The sequence below is a fragment of the Leguminivora glycinivorella genome, chromosome 25 (assembly GCF_023078275.1).
Source record: "Leguminivora glycinivorella isolate SPB_JAAS2020 chromosome 25, LegGlyc_1.1, whole genome shotgun sequence".
NCBI classification, from domain to species: domain Eukaryota; kingdom Metazoa; phylum Arthropoda; class Insecta; order Lepidoptera; family Tortricidae; genus Leguminivora; species Leguminivora glycinivorella.
Genome location: NC_062995.1, coordinates 11,972,156 through 11,992,976, shown reverse-complemented (window position 1 = coordinate 11,992,976; position 20,821 = coordinate 11,972,156). Strand labels below are relative to the sequence as shown.

At 38.2% G+C, this 20,821-nt stretch overlaps 1 protein-coding gene across 2 annotated transcripts; it reads left to right on the top strand.

Annotated features, from left to right (window-relative positions):
- Nucleotides 1-1,026: 1,026 nt before the first annotated feature.
- Nucleotides 1,027-20,373, top strand: LOC125239099 (zinc finger protein 225-like). 2 transcript variants are annotated; one of them, XM_048146584.1, is made up of 12 exons: nucleotides 1,027-1,291; nucleotides 2,422-2,547; nucleotides 4,230-4,718; nucleotides 6,217-6,351; nucleotides 9,196-9,320; nucleotides 10,084-10,158; nucleotides 14,104-14,233; nucleotides 15,765-15,956; nucleotides 17,331-17,549; nucleotides 18,788-18,889; nucleotides 19,081-19,179; nucleotides 19,944-20,373. In XM_048146584.1, the coding sequence occupies exons 1-12, from the start codon at nucleotides 1,139-1,141 to the stop codon at nucleotides 20,262-20,264; spliced, it is 2,166 nt and encodes a 721-aa protein (XP_048002541.1). In that variant the 5' UTR covers nucleotides 1,027-1,138; the 3' UTR covers nucleotides 20,265-20,373. The 2 variants fall into 2 exon arrangements, with proteins under 2 accessions (XP_048002541.1, XP_048002542.1); XM_048146585.1 differs by lacking the exon at nucleotides 10,084-10,158.
- Nucleotides 20,374-20,821: the final 448 nt, after the last annotated feature.

The following is a 20,821-nucleotide window of genomic DNA, read 5'->3' as shown; positions in this document are numbered from 1 at the left end:
TACTAGATTGCGGTCCGGAGCAGTCATCTACTATAGTTTAGTATTTACGCTCCGAGCACACGGATGCAACAGTTGCACAGCGACATTTTTTGTCTCTGTCGTGCGTCTAAGGAGAAGGAGTGACGACAGAGACAAAAAAATGTCGCCGTGCAACTGTTGCATCCGTGTGCGGGGGCCCTTATTAATTACGATCGCAGCCACGGATTAAAAAAGTCTGTTGTCTCTGAACTATATAAAAAAAAACTGAATTATGATTTGTATAGAGTAGTTTATGAGTTTACCAAGCATACCTTCGGCCTATTGTAAATTACTAATTTGTTTGTTGTTGTTTATGTATTTTTTGTATCTTTGTTATGTCTCTGTTTGAGCCATAGATTTAGATTTATTAAACTAGATTGTGTAGTTAGGTCAAAAAGTGTGTCCACATGAGAGGTCACTGTTTGGGCTGGTGTCCCTCTCGCACTTACTGACAATGTCAACATTATTCAGTGACGTCATCACTGTCATACATTGGGGATACCAGTTAATTTTCAAAGTCACTACTAAATCTACTAATACCCAATTAAAGGTATTTTTTAATTATACAAATCTTTGATTTATGGGCATTAAAATAATTACATTATAATTATTTTCTAATTCTTTAAAATATATCGAAACCCTACTTTGAATATAACACTAAAATAAAATAAGAAGTTTTAAAGTCAGGTAATATACAGATAAAAATACTACTACAATGGTAACCTCATTAACACTGGTCACACGTGCGAGAGGGACACCAGCCCAAACAATGCCCTCTCATGTGGACCGTTTTCGCTAGTCTGATACGATCAACTTTCTCTCTCGATGATAAGGTTCAATTTAGTATGGCAAAAAATGTGATTGAGTTGTCCCCTATAAAAAGTCTTTGGTTTGAGCTGATGGCCGTGTTGCCAATGCTCTAAATAAATTAAAAAAAAAAAAAAAAAAAACTGACATTTCAGTAACGTCAATGTCAGTTTGTCCGTTTGTCACATTTTGTCTCATATATGGACCCGTGAATATGGTTTTGTTTGATTGTGGTTTTTAACGAAATATTATAAAAAAGTGAATACTGCTTTTATTGTCGTTGCACGCGCTTCACGTATTTAATCAGCCAAAGATGAGTTCTGCAAAGAAACGTGGCGGGTTACGTGTACCTAAGCCTATAAGCATAGTGCCTTGTTGCCGAGCGTGTCTCGCGACGGATGGGAAGCTTGTCAACATGCTTGAGCGCAAGCTTGTTGGAGAGTTCTTCCGTGTCACAGGGATCGTTGTGAGTATAGACTTGTTCAGGCTTCGAAATTATCAAAATAATTACGCTTCGTGATAATTATCGGATAAAAGTAGAATTACATACTAGTCAACCCCTTATTGCCAAGAGTGGCACTGAAACCACAGAATATATAATAGTACAAGTACAGAAGGCCCACTGCTTTGATATTCACGAAATGCCGCCTTTTAAATACCTACAAAATTCTTACAAAGAAACGAGCCGCACGTGCGCGGCGTCCCGTGATAGGGTTACCAATGGATTCAAACGAATTAATACTCACATAAAATGTTATACTTTATATTCAAGTCTTGGGTACTTTCTAGGTATATATACAGTATTTATATATTTTTGTTCAAGTTTTAACATCACAAGCCTTATTGAACTTTTCCGTGGAACTTAATCAGTAGTAGATCTGTGTAAGAATACTAAGAATGTCCTATGGTATTTATTTTATTCAATATGTCTATTTAACTAAATATTATTAGCATTTCACACGCGGAAATCGCTTGCAAAAACCTCGCGACATAAAGTAACAATAGAAAGTGCGAACGTGCATTCCGTGAGAACGCGCGCTACCCCTGAGTAGGCCGCGAACTCGCGGCCGTCAGGATGTACTTGTAGCGCGGCGATAGAATCGCGGAGTGAGCCGCCCCTGCTGAAACTTAGTAGTTCATGTGCTCTGCCTACCCCTTTATGGGATACAGGCGTGATTATATGTATGTGTATGTATGTACATACTAGTTATAATTTAGAATAGTGTTAGTTATTATTTCTGTAACACTGTACCTACCTAAGGAAGAGCAGTATCTCCCGACACAAGCATAGTTATGCTTAATGGGCGACTCCATCCCTAATATTATTATGTATCCCCTATTTACTGAAATAAAGAATTTTTGTATTTTGTATTTGTAATATCGGATGTAAGCTGGTGCGAACGACCAGCGAGTGTTGTCATCACGCACGAAAAGCCAATGTCACTGTCCATCCTTTCAGCTATCTCCACTTAAAAAGTCACGTCAACTCTTTGCTGCGTTTCGCTATGAAAGACAGAAAAACAGACCCACACACTTTCCCATTAATATTATTTTAGATTTCAAAATTGACAATTGATATTTGTAATGTTTCTTTAGGTGGTTGAGAAAGACAAGCTTCCGCTGCACTTGTGCGTGTTGTGCACTGCATTCCTGCAGCGCTGTGCTGCGTTCAGGAGCAAGTGTGTTCGGGCCAATGAGTTAATCCTACCACTGAAGGGCAAGGTATGTATATAAATACTATAGGCGTTTTTACACAGATTTACTGAGTCCTAGGGTAAGCTCGAGATGGGTGTGTTGTGGGTACTGGGATGATATTTAGATATTTATAATATATAAATATGTATATCCGTAGAAAGCATCCATGACTCAGGTACAAATATTTGTATATGTGCTCACTACACAAATACATGCCCTTACGGACATTTTCAGAATTTGGGACCCCCCCCAATTAAGCTCAACGGCACGGCACCACCGTCGTACTCAGTCAATGCTGAACAAACTGCGTTACAAATGGTACAATCGGCGAAACTACTAGGTTTCCAGATTGATAGCGGTCTCACATGGGACCATCATATAGACGGCATGTGCTCTAGGCTTGGTCGTGCATGTTTCGCACTGGGTCGTCTTGCAGGCACCGCTTCTCGCAGCGTCGTGTTGTCATGTTACTTCGCGACCATCCATAGCCTCATCACCTACGGCGTTGAGCACTGGGCGCGGGCTGCTGACGCCGATCGCGTCTTCAGGATGCAGAAAAAGGCGATTCGGGCCATCGCGGGCGTGCCTGGGGACACTTCGTGCAGAGAGTTATTCCGAGAGTTGAACATCTTACCACTTGCCTGCGAATACATCTTCCAAATAGCTCTCTTTACACATAAAAACTGCGAAACGTTTAGACGCCGGGGTGTGAACATATCCCGCGCAATGCGTAGCAACAAACTCGCTCATCAACTAGTCACCCCCGCTCATAAACTACGAAAATCGGAAAGGTCGGTATACATCTCGGGCGCGTCAATATATAACAGACTACCTAACCAAATAACAAATAGTGCAACTTCTACGGTGGTCTTCAAAGCTAGATTACGGAAGTGGCTTCTCTGTCATAGTTTTTATTCCGTAAATGAGTTTTACGAACTACCTACTGTATAATTTCTATTCAATTATTACTGTGTATGTGAATCAAATACTTCATTAATGTAATGTCCAATGTATTTTTAAACAATTATAATCAAATGTTTATACCTGACATCAACTGACATGTAACTTGGCGTTATCAATAAACTATTGTATTGTATTGTATTAGCATAAGTTGTTAACAAAAATTTACGACGCATTTTTGACGATAATTAAGCATGAAATGTCAATAAATATATTGTTTTAGTGTTAATTAAGCGATAATCCACATTCAGAATGTGAAAAAGCAAATTTTTAGACATATTTTATTCTTACTATGTGATATGGGTTAAATTGTGGCCTAGGCGAGAGGCTGGCAACCTGTCACTGCAATGTCACAGTTTCCTTTTCTTTCAACCCCTTATTTGCCAAAAGTGGCACTGAAGCTTTAGTAGTTTCATGTGTTCTGCCTACCCCTTTATGGCATACAGGCGTGATTGTATGTATTGTATGTATTTTATTCTTAATTGTCATCACAAAACTGACAGGTGGTTAATTTTTGTTAAACTTACGCTTATTGGGGGGGGGGGGGGGGGATCCAAATTCTGAAAATGCCTACCTGGATGCGAACCCTGGACCACAGCTTATAAATTATCTAACTTAAGAATAAAAGAAATAAAAATAATCGAAGAATTGAGTTGAGTGTATCCGGGATGCAGACCAATTAGTTCCTGCTGCATTTGAAGGCTGAAACTTATTTTTTTTTTCCTTTTTGTAATGAACTTTTTATCCAGTTGACTATAGATTCTGTTCGCGCCATGGACCGCTTCGCTAACCAACTGGTTGACCTGACTCGGACTGATATAGAAGTTGACAGTATTGATGGAAAATCAAGCTTACCGCTCGTTTTGAAACCTATAGCAATGAACAACGAAAAGAAAAACTTGCTCATGGAAATACAGAGCTCCAATGAAAATGAGATCAAAATTAATGTTGTTAAAGAAGAAATAATGAAAACTGAACTCTACAATGTTGAATATCTTGAAGATGACTTTGAAGATACAGCATTTAGTGAAGCCGTCGTAGAAAATGTTCCGGATAAGATTGATGATACAACGCTCGGTGTAGATACATCTATGGGGATCGAAGAGCAGAAAGAAGTTTGCAATGAGAGAAGAAAAAAGCCTTACAGGTTGAGGTCTGCAGAAAACGATTTTTTGCCGACAGTGGATGAGGAGGAACTTAGGAGAACCTTTAATGTGGATGTGAAAATATTAACACATGTAAGTATACTATAGTAACTAATATTATTATTAATTGTTCTAAGATATTCTTACACAGCGCCTATCCTAGCGGCTGGTGGCCTAGCGGTAAGAGCGTGCGACGTTAGATCCGGAGGTCGCGGGTTCGAATCCCGATCCGTACCAATGAGTTTTTCGGAACTTATGTCATTTGATATTTGCCAGTCCCTTTTCGGTGAAGGAAAACATCGTGAGGAAACCGGACTAATTCCAATAAGGTCTAGTTACCCTTCGGGTTGGAAGGACAGATGGCGGTCGCTTTCGTCAAACTAGTGCCTACGCCGAATCTTGGGATTACAATACAATACAATACAAATCATCTATTCGTGATAAACAAGATATAACACATATAAAACAATACAAGCATATTCAAAAGTTAACGAAAAAATAATAATTAAAAAACAAAGAAAAAAAAACACATATCAATGAAATAGTTTCTAATGGGGTGGCAACGCGCATGTGACACTGTTTGAGTTGCAGGCGTCCATAGGTTACGGTGACCGCTTTACATCAGGCGGGCCGTATGCTTGTTTGCCACCGACGTAGTATTAAAAAAAAAAAGTTTGCCACGAAATGGTACCGCCTCAGCGTAATGCTAACCACAGGGTCAGCGCTGATCTTCCGGCGAGATCATTTGTGTTCCATGGACGCAAAAACGTGCAACCCAGCCTTAACACAGCCTGAACGCATTAAGCTAGGAACATACTACGCGGATGTCCGTCGTCGAGCGACCGCGTCCGCGACCGATCAGTGTGCACAGATCAAAACATCCAGCGAGCCAGATTTCGATCGGACGTCTATGCGCTCAAGGCCACGTCCACGACCGTCGACCGATAGTTTGCACGGTTAAGTGGATATTCATTGTCCAGATCCCCGTCCGCGGGCGCGCGACGACGGACGTCCGCGTAGTATGTTCCTAGCTTTAGTTGTCAAAGCGGTTCAAAGCGGTGGCAAATGCCGGGATTCGCAAGGAGGATGATGATGTTGGTAAACGATAGGATAGGGTTGCAAAAAAACTTTTTCTGGCTTGAAAAAAAAAACAGTTTTGTTTTCTGGAGTATGTTTTTTTTCTAAAGTACGAAATCTCAAAATTTGCAAAGCAATTAATACTTTTATACGATTTGTTAGACTTAATGTTAGCTATAAAACGAATTTAATCAAATAACTTTAATTTCTGGTCGTATAAAAGTAACATTTACGACATCTTTAGTTATCACTATTTACTATTGGCAACACCACCGCCTCTCCACGCTGCACGCCGCATCGGGCACTCCCAAATAAACGTTTGTATACTGAATGTTAATTGAATTAAAATGTACGTTATTGTTATTGAAACACGTTACAACTAACTAAAAACCGTTATTGTCGAATTATTTGTTCATCTGAATAATAAACAATGGTGCTCGGTTTTTTTCACAATTCTAAAAAAAGAAACATTTGTTTTTTTTTTCTAATTGCAACATTTGCAACCCTACGGCAGGAGGAGCAGCTGGCGGAGATAGCGGAGCGCCGAGACACCGCCGAGTACCGCCAGGCGCAGTACCCGTGCGACCCCTGCGGGAGGTACTTCACATTGGAGAAGGCCTACAAGCGCCACATGCTCAAACATGACAGGGTAAGATATTGACGGAGCCACGCTGCGCGGCGCACGTACGCGTGTGCGGCTGTTACGTCGTCGCCCAAATCTAATGTTTAATTTGTTTATTTTTTGTATGTCTTTTATATTTTTTTTTGTAAGTCTTGTTTTGTATTTTTGTAGTTTCACAGTGCCTTGGTGTAAACTGTAATGCTGTGTTACTTTTTGATTAAATAAATAAATAAATTATAATAGGCGAGACGACAAAAAAAACTAATTAGTCCGTCAGTTAGATTATCAAAGAATTTTAGACACGTATTGTTTTAAAACCAGGGATGGCCAGAGGGCGCTACGAGTATAGATTACTCATATGAGAGATAATTTCGACCTCAGCAGCTGTGACCTGGGTGGCCGAGCGTAAATAGGCATCTGCCGCGATTGCAGGGTACGCTGGTTCGATTCCAGCCTCAGGCACTGGAGGCCTTGGTCACTTTTTCTTTCATATGTGTAATTTATTTCGGTTTTAATTTATATATATAGTGGTGTGACTACTTTAAGATAGCACAAGTTGAAATATTTTCAATAGAATATAATTTGACTTGTGTTAATTAGAACGTATTTTTTTCTTTTTCCTCGTAAACGAAAAATTACGACGGTATATACAGTGCGTTGAAGTTTCGCGTGACGTCACGCCTAGGTACAATTTTTACTTACATGTGACGTCACAAGCCCCCACTCCGAAACTTTGATGCTCTATGTCTTTGTATTTTTTCATTAATTAGAAAAAGCGAAAAATATGTGTTCAGTATTTTTGGACGATCTAACTGACGGACTAAACAGAATGCCATTTTTAACCCCCGACGCAAAAACGAAGGGGTGTTATAAGTTGAACGTGTCTGTCTGTCTGTCCGTCCGTCTTTCTGTCTGTCTGTCTGTTTGTCTGTCTTTGTGTGTCTGTCTGTGGCATCATAGCTGCCGAACGGATGAACCGATTTCGATTTAGCTTTTTTTGTTTGAAAGCTGAGTTAGTCGGGAGTGTTCTTAGCCATGTTTCATGAAAATCGGTCCACTATGTCGCGGTCGGGGTTTTTTTCAAAATTTTAATTTTGTGGTTAGGTTATTTTATGTTGTCGTCACCCCTTATTATACTCAACAATAGGGAACTTGACAGTAGTTAAAATAAAATATTTTCTACCACGCACGAAATAAAGCATCATATAATTATAAGTAAAACATGGACAGAAGTTATTTTTAAATCCAATTTCTATTTAATAAGTCAGGTAGAAATATATAAAGTAACTGAGTTGACCGTGACGCCACTCAATTTGATTTCATATAAATTCCGTATTAGCAAGTCGCTCAAATTAGTTTTGACAGTTCTTAAAAAGAAGCTGATTTGACTAGGAGGCAAGTAGACTATTGGGGGTGGTACTGGTTTATTTACAACAATTATATATATTTGTTTTGTCTCCACTGTATCTTTTGCTGAGATGTGCCAATAAAGAGTATTTTATTTATCTATCTATCTATCTATATGTTCGACGACCGGTCTGGCCTAGCGCGTAGTGACCCTGCCTGCTAAGCCCCGGGTTCGAATCCCGGTAAGGGCATTTATTTGTGTGATGAGCACAGCTATTTGCTCCTGGGTCATGGATGTTTTCTATGTATGTATTTGTATATTATATTTATCGTTGTCTGAGTACCTGCAACACAAGCCTTCTTGAGCTTACCGTGGGGCTCAATCAATTTGTGTAATAATAATGTATTACACAGATTGACTGAGCCTGATTCTACAACCTGTTTTTATTGAATTCCGTTAACTTTAAGGGAAGGATCTTTAGATCAAATACAATTAATTTCTCTAAGAAACTAGCGTCTTAACTCTTACGGTTATCGAGTTATTCAAAAAAGAAATATAGTTACTGAACACGTGTGTGACAATGATAACCTTTACCAATTCCTAATGTTATTTGTTTTGACATGTGCCGTCAATCACTTGCCAGTAACTTGAAAGTTATTCTTAAGGGTCTCTCACACTAATAAATTCATTTATTATGTATGAAAATGTTTTTTTTTTTGTGAATTTAACTAAAAGTGATATACAGGGTGGTTTCTGATAATGAACCTAGCTACGTGTCGAATTTAACGGAATAAAAAAAAAACACGGTGTATTTATCGTTATCTGAGTACCTGCAACATAAGCCTTCTTGAGCTTACCGTGGGCCTCAGTCAATCTGTGTATAATGTATTACACAGATTGACTGAGCATGATTTTATAGTAAAAGTAGTGGTATGTATTTTTGGAAATATATATTTAGGTTTATGTATATCTATTATGTAACTTCTTATGTAGGTAACTATCTAAAGTTTTAGTAATATCACCGCCCACAATATCTCTGCTTTGCCTAAAGGTTGGCTGGTAGAGAATGCTGTTTGGCATTAAGTCCGCCTTTTGTACTATAAGTTTTTCTTTCTTTGTGTACAATAAAGATTAAATAAAACACTGGTTTAAACTTTCACGATTATTACACATAATTATTTTTAAAATCGGGACTAATTATTTTTAATAAGTGTAAGCGGAAAATAATATCGACAGTTGTTAAATCGAGTATCGTCAGTGTTGTATATCGACAGAGTAACATCCCTAGTGCGCAAACAGTTCAAGTTGATAATCAAAACCAAGTGCGGGTAGTTCGAAAAACTCGCGCGGCTGTCAGAAGGTGTTGATGTCATTTCAAGCCAGTCTTCTCCGAGACCACGGGGACAACGCCGTCCCTGAAACGTAGGAGGTCAGTTTAATATGTAGTCATACGCGATTAAGTCCCGATTTTAAAAATAAAGATTAAATAAATAATAAATAAAAATAAAGAATGTGATTTTCAGCCCGGAGCGCACAAATGCCCTGTGTGCACGATCCCCTTCGACCGCAAAAGCAAGATGTGGATGCACGTTGACGCGCACCGCGTCAAGTACGTGTGCCGCGAGTGCGGGTTCGCGTCCCGGACCAGGTATGTTGTGCTGCGAACAGAATGTGTAGCGGGGATCGGAAAACCCCTTCGTTTCGATTAATCACTTCTATACTGTGACCCCATCATAGTCGTAACGTTATGGTTACCCTATCATTGGGTTACCCAATCGGCACGGATACCTTTATGTAGTGCACCAAAGAGGATCGAGTATTATAGAGAGTAACTGTCAAAGTAATATGTGTAATCACAGTGTATAGACAGCCATCTCTCGACACAGGCTTAAAACTTTTGAACCTCAGTTTTGACAATTTGGCCCTATATTCTTAGCTTGATGTGTTAAAATGTCAAATATTAATATTAGCGCCATCTAGCTGAGCGTCCCCCTAAGATGTAACGCCATCTAGGCCACCGTACCTTTTTCTGTATGGTTCTGAGGTACGTTTTTTTTTTCTTAGACTTTATCTGTCTATACGAAGTTACGTCTTAGTAGTGCATGAAATAACTAGATGAACTATATGAACAGTAGTTATGTTTAAACATAATTTATATTTAATAAGTCAAAGAGAAAGATATAAAGTAAATGAATTGACCGTGACGTCACTCCTCGGTATTTCATAGTAATTCCATATTAGCAAATCGTTTTGACAGTTCTTAAAAATCGTTATCTAAGTTTCGTGACGCATTGGTTTTACTGTAATGTCATGTAAACATGTTTTAACCGCCGCCTCAAATCTCTCAAGGAAGGAAGGTTTTCAATTCATCTGTATGTTTTTTTTTTACTAATAAATAAATATGTCTTCAGGTCCCAGGCGGGTCTGCACCGCTTGTATCACGAGGGCAAGGTGTATACGTGTCAGTACTGCAGTAAAGAGTTCAGGTAATGACTGTAGATCATCAATATATTGATTTAAACTAACACGATCTTCACTCATATTATTAAAATAAAACGGGACTTAATCGCGTAAAACTTACGTTTATAACTATTTAACCCTTAAATGCATGAATTTTTCTTTTAACGAGATATTAATATATGTGATAGACAACGGCTTTCTGACTCTGGGGAAAATAATAAAAAAAAAATATTTAATACCGATTTGAATACTAAATCAGTGTTAGAAGTTAAATAGGCCAAAAATTATTTATATAAATAAATAATTATTGGTAAGTTTTATTTGTGCCTGTGTGGTGACGGGTTAAGAATTTCACCACCCCCTTTCTTCCCGTGGGTGTTGTAGAAGGCGACTATGGGATATGGGTTAAATTGTGGCGTAGGCGAGAGGCTGGCAACCTGTCACTGCAATGTCACAGTTTCGTTTTCTTTCAACCCCTTATTTGCCAAGAGTGGCACTGAAGCTTTAGTAGTTTCATGTGCTCTGCCTACCCCTTTATGGGATACAGGCGTGATTGTATGTATGTATGTATGTAAGTTTTATTTGTAAACTTTTACTACTGTTAGAAAGGTACACTATTTGTGAAACCTCTATGATAAAATGTTTAAACATAAACTAATTAAGGTGGATGTACCACTGCTCGACAGGTTAAGGGAAAATATTTATGTGTTTCGTGATATTACGATAATTTACCCATCTATACAAAACATATCCATCTTTTTTGGGAGATGTGACCTTTAACTTTATTAAATGCAATTAGTTTCATACAGTGATAATATAAAAAAATCTCAAAATTAAATAAAACGTAAGTCAATACGCTTGTCCGAATAACTGACAGGTGCTTTTGCTGGCAGTCCTAATAGATGACATCTAAGTATGATTCAGGAAAAACAGTAAAAAACAAGATTTTGGGTTAAAATTTACTACAAAATTAAATAATTTAATAAAAAAAACGTATTCTGTTGATAACATTTACTTTTTACGTGTTACATTTATGTAATAAAATAGAATAAGTCGGCTCCGCATTTTGAGCAAAATAAATTATGTAATGAACTAAAATAGGGATTCCCCCAAAATAAAAATTGTATTCCACAGGTTCTGCAATACTTTGCCGGCTCCACTTCTTCGTCGTTTAAATCCACCTCTGTATCTGGAAGCATCACGAAGAACAGATCCAGGAAAATGTTTTGTGAAAAATGACATGTCAAGCACTACCCAAAGAAATTATACAGATTTCACTACATTTAACGAGAAAACATATCAATAAAACCGTAAAAGATATACAAAAAACTGTCTATGTGCATGTAATTTGTTTTTTTCAGTAATGTGACTTACAGAAAAATATGCTGATAATATGAAACTGTAAACGATTCGTTTTGGCTACTTTAATCGTGATATCCTGAAAAAACGGCTCGACAAACATTGGGACTTGGAAAATAACGTAACAGTCCCAATAAATGCCAGCCGTGTCGAGTTTTAGACTTGCGACGGTTTTCAGTCCTAATAAATGACACGCTTGTTTATCACAGTAACAATGAACGAAATCGATATTTAATTACTTAAATATCTTCCCGCACATTCTAGCACCAACACAATTATAGAATATGTTCACAACTTACCGTGAAAGTATTTTAAATAAGTCAGCAAATACGAGCAAAGCTTAACCAAATCGCTAACAAAATTGAGAGATTGATTGCTCATGACAATGTCATCACATATATTATTCATTAATTGAAAAAAGTTTCTATATTTTATAATATGGCGTATGAAATGTGAAGGCTACAAACATTTCTCATCTAATAAATCTAATTGCGATGAATGTAACGGTAATCTTATCTTATTAATCGCTATTTAAACCATGGGTGACGAGTACTAGTACCGCGTCGAGCACTAGTACATCCACCTTACTAACTCCGAAAAAATCTGCCTAAATCACATACTAAAAATCGCCATCAACCTGTTTTTTCACACTTTTCCGCCATTTCATTTTTATCCGTAAATAATAAATAGTAAATCATTATATTATTTAATTATTTATTAAATAAAAATAAATACTAAATAATAATTAAGCTATAAATATGATTTTGGATAGCTGCATATTGAGCCACAGGCCATGCATTTAAGGGTTAACCCGACGTTTCGGACGTTACATTACGTCCGTGGTCACGGGTAGACTGGCTGGGATTTGTATCAACATCTTCTACGCGATTAAGTCCCGTTTTAATTTAATAATATGTAGATTATCAATTAATTAAATATGTATTTAATTGTACATTATTAGTATTGGATAGTGCGTTGGAGGTGGTCGCAAGTTCGTCGATGAGACCTGGTTTGCGGCACTTACTGACAAAAGGGAAAGAAGACACCATAGCGAAACGTCGCAATCGGTTGCAAGCTTCCCTTGTCAGCTATGTGGCAAAATATGTCGCTCTCGCATAGGTCTCTTTAGTCATCAAAAGCGATGTCTCTCGGACATTGCATCATAAATCGTCTGAAATAGATGCTAAGGCCACAGTATAATAACGAGTACTATCGTACAGTATGACCACTCCCGCTCCCCGCTGAAAGTGCCGCCCACCCCCTCTCGATTATCTCACAGTTACCGCCTGTCAAAAACGCGAACAGTCGACCTGTCATATTTCACTCATACAAGCATAGTAAGCGTTCACCTACACGAGCTTAGACTGTGTGCTAGGAACGCGCCTCTTTCATATATTTGGTAAGCTCAAGAAGGCTTGTGTTGTGGGTTTATTCGTGAACACAGGCAAGACAAAATACGCATAATAACAACAAGACAGAAAGGAATGAAGTGCCACGAGATGGGCTCACCTCAGCGTGTTGCTGGTGACTTCCAGCGCTGATCTTCCGATGAGACCATCAAGTGAGAAAGATTCACGGAGGGTAACAGACAGAAGAAATACAAAACACATACAAGAACGTGGTCAAACAGTTAAGAAAGTGAAAGCAAAGAGAAAAAAAACGCTACAAGAAAAATAAAAACTATAAAAAGAATAATTATAAATAGAACACACTAAAAATCGAAATAAGATGTCATAACTATTGTAGTGTATACTATGTATAGTTATGTACGTAGCTGATAAGTTATATATAAGGACCAATTACTCATGTATGAGAGTAGTATTAAATCATCATTTAATCTAAACAGTCGTTTCCACTCTACTCCGAACCCTCACCTTACATGGCGACCCTGCCATATACGGTGTCGCGCGTGCGGTCAGTCACCGATCGGTATTGAGAGCGCAGTTCATTACCATGTTAACATAACTCAAGTGGACAATTAGAACAAAAGTAAATAACGTGATGTTTTTTCTCGCAGTTAAGGTTTTCTGATTTAAAGAAAAAAATGACGAGCACCACCAGTAGTGAAGACCGGATTCGAACCGGCGTCTTTAGCAATCCGGGCTAACGCCATGAACCCCTAGGCCACCTCGCCATAGCGGAAGCCGTCAAAATTTCTCTTCTGCATATGTCTTCATTGTAAGACTAGGCTACTTTGACCAACTCTGAGGGCATGCAGTAGGTGCTTGCACTTCCTTTACGAAACCTTTACAGGTTTACGATATAGCTGGTGCTGCCATCTGTACGCAACTATGGGAACAAATCAAATTATTTTTAACAAATATTTTGATTTGTATTTTTAAGTAGTCACACTACTATATATAAATTAAAAATCGAAATAAGATGTCATATATTAAAGAAAAAATGACGAGCACCACCAGTGGTGAAGGCCGGATTCGAATCGGCGTCTTTAGCAATCCAAAACACAAATCACAAATCAAAATATTTGTTAGAAATAATTTGATTTGTTCCCATAGTTGCGTGTAGAACACACTTAATGATACTGATGTATGTAATCACAACTCTTCCCTTACTAATTCCTCTATGTTAATATTTATTTATTTATCCGCCAGAAAATTCTCGACATACCTCGGACACGTGCGGCTGCGGCACAAGACGATGCACATCGCTTGCGAGATGTGTGGCGAGACCTTTATCAACAAGCAGGGATTGAACGCCCACAAGGCTTACGAGCACGGTGTGGTGAGTACCTTACATTTTTTTCTAATTTATTGAAAACAAAGATTACATACAATTTCTAATTTTTTCGCCAAACTTACGTTTAACGGCGAAATGAAGCACTCATTTTTAACCTCCGACGCAAAAACGACGGGGTGTTATAAGTTTGACGTGTCTGTCTGTCTGTCTGTTTGTCTGTCTGTGTGTGTGTCTGTCTGTGGCATCGTAGCTCCCGAACGGATGAACCGATTTCGATTTAGTTTTTTTTATTTGAAAGCTGTGTTAGTCGGGAGTGTTCTTAGCCATGTTTCATGAAAATCGGTCCACTAGCTCGCGGTCGGGGGTTTTTCAAAATTTTAATTTTGTGGTTAGGTTATTAAAGTTAGTACCTTAAATTATATTGAAAGACTTATTCTAGTGTTAATAGATAATAATATCTTATCAACTACTAATGGCGCTTTTCATTAACGCTTTAAAAACCTGAATTAGCCAAAAATCGCGTGTCCTTATAGTCATGGATGTTTTCTATGTATGGGAAAGTGTGTGTCTCTTTGTTTGTCCGTCTTTCACAGCAAAACGACGCTACAAATTGACGTGATTTTTTAAGTGGAGATAGTTGAAGGGATGGAGAGTGACATAGGCTACTTTTTGTCTCTTTCTATCGCGAGCAAAGACGCGGGCAAATACTAGTATTATAAAAATTTTAACTGTTTATTTATATAAATAATTACAAATTACATGTTTTTTCTTAACGACTAATCTTAACTAATAAAGATTTTTTGAGTTAAGGAGTCCTGCCATTTATGACTAAGACAGTATGATTGATTTATTATATACTAGCTTTTGCCCGCGGCTTCGCTTGTGTTAGAAAGAGACAAAAAGTAGCCTATGTCACTCTCCATCCCTTCAACTATCTCCACTTAAGAAATCACTTTATTCATCGCTCCGTTTTGCCGTGAAAGACGGACAAACAAACAACACACTTTCCCATTTATAATATTAGTATGGATATCGTAGTCTGAGTACCCACAACACAAGCCTTCTTGAGCTACTGTGGGACTCAGTCAAGCTGTGTAAGAATGTCCTATAATATTTATTTATTTATTTTATACTAGCTTTTCCTCGCGTTAGAAAGAGACAAAAAGTAGCCTATGTCACTCTCCATCCCTTCAACTATCTCCATTTAAGAAATCACTTTAATTCATCGCTCCGTTTTGTCGTGAAAGACGGACAAACAAATAACACACTTTCCCATTTATAATATTAGTATGGATATCGTAGTCTGAGTCACAACACAAGCCTTCTTGAGCTACTGTGGGACTTAGTCAAGCTGTGTAAGAATGTCCTATAATATTTATTTATTTATTTTATACTAGCATTTCCTCGCGTTAGAAAGAGACAAAAAGTGCCCTATGTCACTCTCCATCCCTTCAACTATCTCCACTTAAGAAATCACGTCAATTCGTCGCTCCGTTTTGCCGTGACAGACGGACAAACAAACAGATACACACACTTTCCCATTTATAATATTAGTATGGACTTATTTTGTTTACAGTTGCGCAAAAAGTATCGTGAATGCAAGATCTGCTCAGTAACCTTCATCAGCGAAGACGCGTTAAAGAAGCATCAAGAAACTGGTGCAGAGGACCACTCTCTGCTCAGCCCGTGCGTGCAGTGTGGGGACAACTTCGAGACTGCGGACGCGTTGAAGGAACACGTGGACGCCGAGCATCCGAGCTGCCAAGAGGTGAGTCACCCTCCTTGCGTGCGTTATCCAGGCAATAGGCTAGATTCCTGTACTTAAAAAAAAAATGCAGTGCACGAAATAAACCACCACATAATTAGAAGAAAAACATTGACAGTAGTTATGATTGAATATAAATTCTATTTAAGTTAAAAACAAAGATATAAAGTAAATGATCTCCATAGAAGCAACCTCTATTGTATTAAAATTCTTAGTCGTTGCTCAGCTGTGACAGTGTCAAATATTTTTTCTAAATATACTGACGTCATGTCATAGATATTCTATAGATTAATATGGCTGATGTTGTTTTTGCCTGATCACGTAAAAGTAAACTTTAAATATTTTTTTTCAGGTTTTTAAGTCGTAATAAATATGGTACTATTTTTTTCGTTTAATTAGACAGTAATAAATAATATAAAATAGACTTTAAAAAAGGGTCAAGTAGCCTATTACCCCGTCGTTTTTGCGTCGGCGGTTATAAACATATTTATTTGGTATAAAACTTATAACATGACTTTTTTTTTTAACAATGTAAACTAATTTTTTACATTAAAAAAACGTTTAATGGCAAGATGCGCTCATTTTTTAAACAATCTTAAATTATATATCTTAACCTACATATTTACATAATTACCATACATGCTATAGGTACTTACGCGTAGGCTAAATAATAGTTATTTGTTATACAAGGGGGCAAAGTTGTATTTTAACGTCGAGTGTGTAATTGAAAAACGAGCATGTGAAAGGATTCTATAGTTGAACCACGAGCGAAGCGAGTGGTTCGAGAATAGAATCCTGAACTTGCGAGTTTTTTAACACACGAGAAGTAAAATACATTTGCACCCGAGTGTAACACAAAACTTTTCCCCTCACTATAGCGAGGAAACTACAACGCAAAAAATGCGTTTATCACTGCTTCCAGTAGTTCACAGGTGGTAAATCATCATTATTACTAGATTCACCTACTTTCATCAATTTTAAAGCAGTTAATTATTTTATTTTATTATAAATGGGCTTACTCTTGACCACAGACTAGCCAAAGGCAAAGACGTGGCCTACGTGACTTTATTCAAGGTCAAATTACTTTACCCACTAGTGGATAAAATGCGTTTTTACCTGCTGGTATTAAAGGACAAAACACGTGTTTCCGAGCTAGTGAGGGGAAAATTAAATAATGATAAGGTAGGTACTCACTCCTCGATAACATGCGTGTGGTGTTCTCGGCTGTTGTGTTTACGTTAATAGCTAGCACATCTGTTGACCTTGGCTTGTTATCGAGGAGAGAGGACCGCAGTTTTGACTTAAGCATTGTTATAGACAATTTAGGCGTTTTTGTCTCAATATACTAATTTTTTTAAAAGTTTACTTCCTTTTTAGTGCAATAAAACATTCCTGAATGCGGATTCATATGACGTGCACATCGCGCGCAAGCATCTCGGCCAAGGCGACCTACTAAACGAAAGGAGAAAGGAGGCCAACCTCCGCGCGAGGGCGCTCGGCCTCGAGCCGCCCTTCCGGCAGCGGTATCGGTACCGGTACCCAAAGAAAGACAAAACATATACGGCATGCTGCGAGCATTGCGGGAAAGTGTTCGCGGTGAGTTATAAACAGTTTTCTCAGGTACATGTGTTTAACCACACACCTGCAAACACTGCTGCCTGTTTTTAATCCGTTAAAACCCAACCCATAAACGTTCACTAAAGTTATCAAGCCGAGAAAGTTCGTTTGTCCCTTTCTATCACACCAATGCGTTGGAAAGGAACAAACGTACTTTATCGGCTTGATAACTTTAGTGACAGTTTATGAATAAGGGGTAAGAATTTAATTTGAAATAAAAAAATACTGGACTCAGTGTTAGAAAACTCATTGTATCTTTAAGAATCGTCTTCCTGATAATTTTGTATTAAGTCTTTTGTTTTACCAGGGTTCAATACCAAAATTTGTCGGTCTGTCTCAATATTAATATCTCGAGAACTAAATCCTGACCAGAAATATATAAATAAATAAATATTATAGGACATTTTTACACTGACTGCTTCCCATGGTAAGCTCAAGAAAGCTTGTGTTGTGGGTACTCAAACAACGATATATATATGTAATATAAAAATACTTATATACATAGAAAACATCCATGACTCAGGAACAAATATCTGTGCTCATCACACAGAAATGCCCTTACCGGGATTCGAACCCAGGACCGCGGCGTAGCAGGCAGGGTACGCGCTAGGCCAGACCGGTCGTCAAAATATATGGCTATCGTCAAGAGGGCGCTGTTATCTTGTGTATACGGTGACAGTTCAGTTTATTACAAAGACATGTATAACTCCGTATAGACAGATAGTCTAAGAAAAAAACGTACCTCAGTACCATACAGAAAAAGGTACGATGGCCTAGATGGCATTACACCTTTGGGGTACGCTCAGCTAGATGGCGCTAATATTAATACTTGACATTTTAAAACATATCAAGCTAAGAATATGGGCCAAATTGTCAAAACGGAGGTTCAAAAGTTTCAAGCCTGCGTCAAGAGATGGCAGTCTATGCACTGTGATTACACATTTTACTTGGACAGCAACTCTATAATACTAGATCCTCTTTGGTATAGTATGAAGAAAATAGTTCTAATGAAATTCCGCAAGATGGCGCGTAGTTATATATTTTTGATCAGACTTTATGTTATTTGAAATATTGGGAATGAAATATATATCGTTGTCTGAGTACCCACAACACAAGCTTTCTTGAGCTTAGCGTGGAGCTCGGTTAATCTGTTTAAGAATGTCCTATAATATTTATTTAATACACATCACATCAATTACTGTTTTTTTTTTGCGTAGAATTTCAGTCTTCTCCGCTTACACCTGAGGAAGCACACGGGAGAGACACCTTTCGCCTGCGAGCACTGCCCGAAGCGATTCGACTTGAAACAAAAATTAGTGGTATTCTTTTATGCTAATTATGTGCTTTATAACGTCTAAAAAACTGTATAAAAGTATTAATTGCTTTTGATATCTTGTAATCTTTTTCTTACTTTTACTACTTACTTTTTTATACTTTTTCAAGCCAGAAAAGAAACCGTTTTTTGCAACCCTACGAATATCCTTTTATAATAGTTTCTGTTTGCTTGCAGTCCCACATGCCAGTACACACGGGAGAGAAACCCTTCAAGTGCGAGCTGTGCGACGTCCCGTTCACCGCCAAGTGCAACTTGCAGAGGCACTTGCGCAGCGTAAGTATTATCATAATTCATACACCATCATCATCATCCTCCTTGCGTTATCCCGGCATTTGCCACGGCTCATAGGAGCCTGGGGTCCGCTTTGACAATTAAACCACTAGGCACTAGTTTTACGAAAGCGACTGCCATCTGACCTTACAACCCGAAGAGTAACTAGGCCTTATTGGAATTAGTCCGGTTTCTTCACGATGTTTTCCTTCAACGAAAAGCGACTGGCAAATATCAAATGACATATCGCACATAAGTTCCGAATAACTCGTTGGTACGAGCCGGATTCGAACCCGCGACATATTAAACTGACCTCCAACGTTTCAGGGACGGCGTTGTCCCCGTGGTCTTAGAGAAGACCTGACCTAAACCACAGTATAATAAAGAGTACTATCGTACAGTATGACCACTCCCGCTCCCCGCTGAAAGTGCCGCCCACCCCCTCTCGGTTACCTCACAGTTACCGCCTGTCAAAAACGCGAACAGTCGACATGTCATATTTCACTCCTACAAGCATGGTACGCGTTCACCTACACGAGCTTAGACTGTGCTAGGAACGCGCCTCTTTCATATATTTCATCAGCAGGTGTCCGAGGTGTAACCTAAACGTTGACCTGAAACGTTGGAGGTCAGTTTAATATGTAGTCATACGCGATTAAGTCCCGATTTTAAAAATAATTCTGTGTAAGAATGTCCTATAATATTTATTAATTTAATGTATTTATTGTATACTGTGTAGTAATGTAATTAATATCTTTCTTATCCAGGTGCACTTGGGCATTCGCAAGAACTGCGACATTTGCGGGCGCGTGTTCACGACGGCGTTCGCGATGCGTATGCACGTGCGCACCATGCACAACGGCGAACCGTGGCCCAAACGTGCCCCCAGGAACAGGAAGAAACCAACATACACTAAACACGCTCGAGACGAAGATGTAGACGCACACACCGCCCCGGGGAAGAAACGAGCAAACACTATAAACACACTCGAAGATGAAGAAGACACGCAAACGTATATCCTGGAAGAGATTTCACAGGATGAACATATGGAGGAGATTATAGAGGAAATAGAAGAGGAAGTAGATTAGATATTTAACTCTTCGCCAATTTATATCACCAAAGTATCCCACTTCTGATGTTTTTCCCGTAAAGAGGACCATAGACTAATTTGTAATTTTAATATAAAAACAATAGTAACAATTCGTTTTATTTCGTTCGTTTTTGCATTACTTCGGGAGATAATATTAAGTTAACCATCCATCCGCAACTGTGTTTAATTATTTCTGCCTACACATGTTGCATATAATAAATGCTGATTTATCTATTTGGTTTAAAGATTATTAAGAAAAATGAAAACGTTTTCTAGGAATGCCCAAAACTTCCATTTTGAATAATTTCTACAACTTGCACATCAGTAGAAATTACAAATTAACCTCCTTATTAATAAAAAAAAAACCTTAAGGTCCTGTTTAATTTTATTGTGTTCTATCCATGATATATTACTCAAAAATCAAAAAGCATTTATTTCATAAACTAATTTACAACATAACTCTCGCAGGTTGAGACTTCCTAGTAAGTATGTATAATGCCTGTGACAGGAAGCCCCGCTCTTCCTCAGTTTTCAATTACATTTATTTGTACACAG